This window comes from Eucyclogobius newberryi, unplaced genomic scaffold (assembly GCF_026437365.1).
Source record: "Eucyclogobius newberryi isolate DKJ021-1_F unplaced genomic scaffold, fEucNew1.0.hap1 SCAF_1, whole genome shotgun sequence".
Classification (NCBI taxonomy): domain Eukaryota; kingdom Metazoa; phylum Chordata; class Actinopteri; order Gobiiformes; family Gobiidae; genus Eucyclogobius; species Eucyclogobius newberryi.
This window is the reverse complement of record NW_027315723.1, coordinates 52124383-52132080: the sequence shown is the minus strand read 5'-3', so window position 1 is coordinate 52132080 and position 7698 is coordinate 52124383. Positions and strand designations below refer to the sequence as shown.

The following is a 7698-nucleotide window of genomic DNA, read 5'->3' as shown; positions in this document are numbered from 1 at the left end:
CTTACACAGGGTGTGATCCCATGCTTACACAGGATGTGATCCCATGCTTACACAGGGTGTGATCCCATGCTTACACAGGATGTGATCCCATGCTTACACAGGGTGTGATCCCATGCTTACACAGGGTGTGATCCCATGCTTACACAGGGTGTGATCCCATGCTTACACAGGATGTGATCCCATGCTTACACAGGGTGTGATCCCATGCTTACACAGGATGTGATCCCATGCTTACACAGGGTGTGATCCCATGCTTACACAGGATGTGATCCCATGCTTACACAGGATGTGATCCCATGCTTACACAGGATGTGATCCCATGCTTACACAGGATGTGATCCCATGCTTACACAGGGTGTGATCCCATGCTTACACAGGATGATTAGTAAGACGGTTTCTGCCCAATTTGTGTCCATTCAAATGACAGGACCTGACACAATCACTCCACCTGGTGATTCTGATCATGTGAGTGACTCAGATGATGACTCCACCTGCAGAGGAGTCTTGTAGATTAGTTTCAGATATAACAAAACAAAAATTTGATTAGAACCACTTGGTTTTATTTTTTTTTATCTATTCTTAATCATATACTTAACCTAATCACCGGAGATGAACTAATCATTGTTTGCATTTTAAATACATGTGATCATTTTGTGGTAATGTGAGGATCGAGACACTGGTTTAAAGTCCCAGGACAAAGGTTTAGACTCTGAACATGTGTTAAGTGTTTCTCCTTTGACAGTTTTGCTTCTGCTGAATTTTGATGACGTGCTTAACATTCTTTTGATTTTCAGGTTGTTGATTTACTTATATTGATTGATACATTGTTGACATTTTTTTGCTAATGATTAATAATAAACCAGGGGTTTGATTCTAATCATAAGGGGGAATTGTGGTGTAAAAATGTCATGTCTTTGCCTGATGCCACAGAACTTAGGTCACATATGTGTCACATCTGGGTCACACTTCTTATGACAGCTGCAGACGTCCCTGGGAACACAGACTGACAGCTGCAGATCCAAGGATGTCTCACATGAGGTAGAACATTGAGTGTGTGTCTCTGCAATATGTTTAGACTGGTTTTGTGCACATGTGGCACCTGTTGTGCCTTAATAAGCTGAACTCAATGTTTGATCTGGTCAGATCAGGAGGGACAGAACGGCAGATGTCAGGGAGAGCTTTTTTGGCTGTGCACGGCTAAAATAAAGAACCACTTTTGAACAAGACAACTTGGTTATATTTTGCCTCATTTTCATTTGTTATAGAATAGTTTCCGCAACAGTAACAAAGACATTGAATTATTGGCTCTTGGCATGAGGCCATATTATCTGGAGTTCTCACATGTGATTTTGATCACAGTCTATGTGGCCCCGTCTGCCAATGCTGAATATGCTTGTGAAGCACTGCTCTCCTGCACTTGTAGGCTGCAAACACAGCATCCACAGGCTCTCTTCCTCATCTCTGGTGACTTTAACCACGCTTCTCCCTCTTCTGTTCTACCAACATACACCCAGTATGTTACCTGCCCCACCAGAGAGAATAGAACATTGGACTTGTTTTTTGCCAACACCAAGGAGGCTTATTCTTCTTCCCCCCTCCCTCCCCTGGGCAGCTCGGACCACAACATTGTACATCTGAGGCCTGTGTATGAACCCATCGTGCGCAGGCAGCCTGTGGTGTCCCGTGAGGTGAGGATGTGGTCTGCTGAGAGCGAGGAGGCTCTGAGGGACTGCTTCAGCACCACTGTCTGGACTGAGCTCTATGGCCCACATGGGGAGGACATCAACACCATCACGGAGCATCAGGACATCAGCACCATCACAGAGCATCAGGACACCAGCACCATCTGTTTTGAGAACATTGTTCCCTCCCGGACGGTGCGGTGTTTTCCAAACAACAAGCCGAAGATTAACCATGAACTGAAGGCTCTGCTGAAGGAGAAGAAGAGAGCCTTCAGGTCAGGGAACAAGGAGGAGCTGAGGACTGTGCAGAAGGAGCTGAGGAGGAAGATCAGGCAGGAGGAGGCTACAAGAGGAGGAGCAGCTGCAGTAGGAGAACATTCAGGGAGTGGGAGGAGCCTGAAAACCATTTCAGGGTTCAAAGTCCCCCCTGTCCAGACGGAGGGGGAACTACAGTGAGTGAATGAGCTAGATTCTCACTTCCTGAGATTTGATCAATCGACCACCCCTCCCCCTGCACAGCTGCATGCTCCCTCTTCCACAGCTGGACAATGGCCTGCATCCGTTCTTCTTCACATCTCCGTCCTGGACCATCAACTCCCCACTTCACCTGGACTCACCCATCCCCCCAGCACACAGTCCCCCTGGACTCACCCGTCCCCCCAGCACACAGTCCCCCTGCCAACCACTGACTGTCACAGCAGCTCAGGTGAGGAGAGAGCTGAAGAGGATTAAAGTGAGGAAGGAGCCTGGACCTGATGGCATCAGCCCCAGGCTCCTTAAGTCCTGCAGATGAACTGTGTGGAGTTATGGAGCATGTCTTCAACATGAGCCTGAAGCTGAGGGTGGTACCACAGGTCTGAAGACCTCCTGTCTGGTACCTGTGCCCAGACACACCAAAGACCTCAACAGCTTCAGGCCGGTGGCTCTCACGTCCCACCTGATGAAGACACTGGAGCGGCTAGTCCTGGACCACCTCCGCTCCACAGTGAGCTCAGCCATGGACCCGTTGCAGTTTGCATATCGGTCTGGCATCGGAGTAGAGGATGCAGTCATCTCCTGCTGCACCGCTCTCTCTCTCACCTGGAGAAGCCTGGCAGCTCTGTGAGGATCCTGTTCTTTCATCTCTCCAGCGCCAACACCATCAGCTCCTGAGGGACAAGCTGGAGACGGCTGGTGTGGAGTAGGGCCGCTCCAGACAGGGCCGCTCCTGACAGGGCCGCTCCTGACAGGGCCGCTCCTGAAGACCTTCTCTGACTCTGTGGTGCATCAGCTCCTGTAGGTGTGGTCATCACAGAGGGAGAGGAAGAAGCTGGACAAAGCTCCGTCCTGGACTGTCCTCTGGACTCGGTGCAGGAGGTGGGGGACAGGAGGGTCCTGGCTAGATTCACATCTATGCTGGACCATGAGTGTCGCCCCCTGCAGGACACTCTGTCCACTCTGGAGAGCAGCTTCAGTGACTGATCCACCCTCGCTGTGTGAAGGAGACGTTTCAGTCTGTCCTTCTGCTGCTGTCACACTCTACAACAAACACTGTTAGTCCTGAACACGTGCAATACTGATGTAACCATGTGCAATACTGTCATACCCACACGCAATAATGTCACATTCATGTGCATATAACTGATGTAAATATTTGTTTTATTTGAACGTTATTAGTAATATTTTAATTTGCCTTACGCTGTTTTTATTCTTTATTAAGAAATGAGAGGTTCTGTCTATAGTAGTTTTTGTTTATAAGCGTTTTGTTTATAAGAGTTCATCTATTAAGAGTGTTTTTTAAACTTCCTATAAGTTATCTGTCCTTTTCCTCTGTATCTACTGCGTTGCAACAACGAAATTTCCCCATGTGTGGACAATAAAGGATTATCTTATCTTAATCTGGCATTCTCTCCACCAGAGGGCGCCCGAGGCGACAACCTCGCCTACGTCCAGGGCATCCGGAGTACACGAGTCAGGCTCATGGATCTATTATATTATCAGGCTCCGTTCAACAACAGCCTGTGTCCCGTGTCTCCCGCGTGAGCCTCGCTCCTCTAACGGCTTTAACCGTCCTCACTTCTGCTTCATGTAAGTATTCCCGCTCACAGACGCGTTTTACTACAATATTTAAGAGTTAGTCATAGTTTATTTCAAGTGTTACACAAAGTATTATATAATCGCAATTTCTGTTGAGTAATTAGTGTGGAAACCAACCTGCGCGGGGCGCAATAGAGCCTGGTCTGTCAACTGTTTAGCTGCTTTTGTTTGAAATGTGTATGTGATTTTATATATATAATATATATACACAAAGTGGAGAAAGAAGAGTGTGTTTACCTGGGACTGTTGCCAGGACCACACCTCACTTCTATTTAACCGTTTCTGAAAGTGGCAGAGCAGGTTTCTTCTGCAGCTCGTTAGTGTTCTAAGTGTCTCTTGTGCTTCAGGCTCCAGAGCTGCTGACATGGCCCGTGTCTTTGTCTATGGGACCTTGAAGAAGGGCCAGCCCAACTCCCACCACATGTTTGAGGACTCAAACGGCAAAGCCATGTTCCTCGGCTCTGCAAAGACGATGGACAAGTTCCCGCTGGTGATCGCGGGGCCCCACAACATCCCGTACCTGCTCAACATCCCAGGACAAGGACATCGAATCCACGGGGAGATCTACCAAGTGGACGAGCAGATGCTGAAGTTCTTGGATGCTCTCGAGAGTGTTCCTACTCACTATCAGAGGACTCTGAAGCAGCTGGAGGTGAAGGAGTGGGCCACGCCGGCCCCTGGGAGCACCACTGAAGCCACGCCGGCCCCTGGGAGCACCACTGAAGCCACGCCGGCCCCTGGGAGCACCACTGAAGCCACGCCGGCCCCTGGGAGCACCACTGAAGCCACGCCGGCCCCTGGGAGCACCACTGAAGCCACGCCGGCCCCTGGGAGCACCACTGAAGCCACGCCGGCCCCTGGGAGCACCACTGAAGCCACGCCGGCCCCTGGGAGCACCACTGAAGCCTGGCTCTACAGCACCAACACGTACAACCCCGACTGGACCACGCTCCCCACGTACGAGAGCTACGACGCCCACGGTGACCACGGGCTGAAGTACGTAGAGCGAGAGGCGCGGCTCCATTAATCATTCATCACGTTCATCACATTTATGTCTTTGGGAGAAACACAAATCTAAAGTGAAACGTTGTGTTTGTGACGCTGCATCAGAAGCACAGGAAACAGGACCAAACGTGAATAAAATGTATCATCAAAACTTCAATAGTCTTTTATTTCACATGATAAATGTGTTTGGCAGTTTCTCATCTGGAAATGACTTTTCACAGTTTGTACTAAAGAGTCAAACTTTTACATTTATTACACCAGAGATTCTAAAAACATCATTTAGTGTTTCATTCTGTACAAAAGAAACCAAACATCAGCTTTGGCAGTGAAGATGCAGAGGAGGAGGTGCAGAGGAGTGTGTGGAGGAGGTGCAGAGGAGTGTGTGGAGGAGGTGCAGAGGAGTGTGTGGAGGAGGTGCAGAGGAGTGTGTGGAGGAGGTGCAGAGGAGTGTGTGGAGGAGGTGCAGAGGAGTGTGTGGAGGAGGTGCAGAGGAGTGTGTGGAGGAGGTGCAGAGGAGTGTGTGGAGGAGGTGCAGAGGAGTGTGTGGAGGAGGTGCAGAGGAGTGTGTGGAGGAGGTGCAGAGGAGTGTGTGGAGGAGGTGCAGAGGAGTGTGTGGAGGAGGTGCAGAGGAGTGTGTGGAGGAGGTGCAGAGGAGTGTGTGGAGGAGGTGCAGAGGAGTGTGGAGGAGGTGCAGAGGAGTGTGTGGAGGAGGTGCAGAGGAGTGTGTGGAGGAGGTGCAGAGGAGTGTGTGGAGGAGGTGCAGAGGAGTGTGTGGAGGAGGTGCAGAGGAGTGTGTGGAGGAGGTGCAGAGGAGTGTGTGGAGGAGGTCAGTCCAGCAGGTTTGGAGCGGCGCGTGCAGAAGAACGTCAGCATCAATAAAGTTCTTTCCTGGCGTTTGGGACGGAGCGGCTGGAGGAGCAGGTGGAGGGGCGGCTGGAGGAGCAGGTGGAGGGGCGGCTGGAGGAGCAGGTGGAGGGGCGGCTGGAGGAGCAGGTGGAGGGGCGGCTGGAGGAGCAGGTGGCGCTGCGGATCACCTCCATCCACCTGGAGGAGGAGAACATGAGATCAGAACACAGCGCTCCACCTCAGGAAGATCTAAACATGGCACCATAAAAACCATAAAAATAAAAAGTTCATATTTAGCAGTGAAGCTCGTGTTTGGTCCAACGCTCAAACGTCTCAGTGAACGCTCCACAAACGTCTCAGTGAACGCTCCACAAACGTCTCAGTGAACGCTCCACAAACGTCTCAGTGAACGCTCCACAAACGTCTCAGTGAACGCTCCACAAACGTCTCAGTGAACGCTCCACAAACGTCTCAGTGAACGCTCCACAAACGTCTCAGTGAACGCTCCACAAACGTCTCAGTGAACGCTCCACAAACGTCTCAGTGAACGCTCCACAAACGTCTCAGTGAACGCTCCACAAACGTCTCAGTGAACGCTCCACAAACGTCTCAGTGAACGCTCCACAAACGTCTCAGTGAACGCTCCACAAACGTCTCAGTGAACGCTCCACAAACGTCTCAGTGAACGCTCCACAAACGTCTCAGTGAACGCTCCACAAACGTCTCAGTGAACGCTCCACAAACGTCTCAGTGAACGCTCCACAAACGTCTCAGTGAACGCTCCACAAACGTCTCAGTGAACGCTCCACAAACGTCTCAGTGAACGCTCCACAAACGTCTCAGTGAACGCTCCACAAACGTCTCAGTGAACGCTCCACAAACGTCTCAGTGAACGCTCCACAAACGTCTCAGTGAACGCTCCACAAACGTCTCAGTGAACGCTCCACAAACGTCTCAGTGAACGCTCCACAAACGTCTCAGTGAACGCTCCACAAACGTCTCAGTGAACGCTCCACAAACGTCTCAGTGAACGCTCCACAAACGTCTCAGTGAACGCTCCACAAACGTCTCAGTGAACGCTCCACAAACGTCTCAGTGAACGCTCCACAAACGTCTCAGTGAACGCTCCACAAACGTCTCAGTGAACGCTCCACAAACGTCTCAGTGAACGCTCCACAAACGTCTCAGTGAACGCTCCACAAACGTCTCAGTGAACGCTCCACAAACGTCTCAGTGAACGCTCCACAAACGTCTCAGTGAACGCTCCACAAACGTCTCAGTGAACGCTCCACAAACGTCTCAGTGAACGCTCCACAAACGTCTCAGTGAACGCTCCACAAACGTCTCAGTGAACGCTCCACAAACGTCTCAGTGAACGCTCCACAAACGTCTCAGTGAACGCTCCACAAACGTCTCAGTGAACGCTCCACAAACGTCTCAGTGAACGCTCCACACGGCCTCAAACGTCTGGTCAAACAGTGAGGAGTGAGCTGAAGAGGATTAAAGTGAGGAAGGAGCAGGACCTGATGGCATCAGCCCCAGGCTCCTTAAGTCCTGCGCAGATGAACTGTGTGGAGTTATGGAGCATGTCTTCAACATGAGCCTGAAGCTGAGGGTGGTACCACAGGTCTGAAGACCTCCTGTCTGGTACCACAGGTCTGAAGACCTCCTGTCTGGTACCACAGGTCTGAAGACCTCCTGTCTGGTACCACAGGTCTGAAGACCTCCTGTCTGGTACCACAGGTCTGAAGACCTCCTGTCTGGTACCACAGGTCTGAAGACCTCCTGTCTGGTACCACAGGTCTGAAGACCTCCTGTCTGGTACCACAGGTCTGAAGACCTCCTGTCTGGTACCTGTGCTCAAGACACCACGCCCCAAAGACCTCAACAGCATCAGGCCAGTGGCTCTCACGTCCCACCTGATGAAGACACTGGAGCTGGTCCTGGACCACCTCCGCTCCACCGTGAGCTCAGCCATGGACCCGCTGCAGTTTGCATATCGGCCTGGCATCGGAGTGGAGGACGCCGTCATCTCCCTGCTGCACCGCTCTCTCTCTCACCTGGAGAAGCCTGGCAGCTCTGTGAGGAT

General features: G+C 51.2%; 2 protein-coding genes across 3 annotated transcripts in view; one reads left to right on the top strand and one right to left on the bottom strand.

Annotated features, from left to right (window-relative positions):
- The first annotated feature begins 3635 nt into the window (after positions 1–3635).
- LOC140362582 (gamma-glutamylaminecyclotransferase-like) lies at positions 3636–4914 on the top strand. The gene is made up of 2 exons (XM_072448668.1): positions 3636–3749; positions 4106–4914. The coding sequence occupies exon 2, from the start codon at positions 4123–4125 to the stop codon at positions 4783–4785; it is 663 nt and encodes a 220-aa protein (XP_072304769.1). The 5' UTR covers positions 3636–3749; positions 4106–4122; the 3' UTR covers positions 4786–4914.
- An 86-nt stretch (positions 4915–5000) lies between these two features.
- The window catches only part of LOC140362564 (FERM, ARHGEF and pleckstrin domain-containing protein 1-like), a 73836-nt gene continuing 71138 nt past the window's right edge, over positions 5001–7698 (bottom strand). The window contains exon 28 of one of the 2 annotated variants that reach the window (XM_072448658.1): positions 5001–5807. In XM_072448658.1, coding sequence (XP_072304759.1) covers positions 5636–5807 — 172 coding nt within the window. In that variant the 3' untranslated portion in view covers positions 5001–5635. The remainder of the gene's footprint in view (positions 5808–7698) is intronic. The other variant, XM_072448650.1, reaches the window with a different exon arrangement.

Coding starts and splice junctions, on each gene's coding strand:
- LOC140362582 (XM_072448668.1), top strand. CDS start 4,123: ATGGCCCGTGTCTTTGTCTATGGGACCTTGAAGAAGGGCCAGCCCAAC.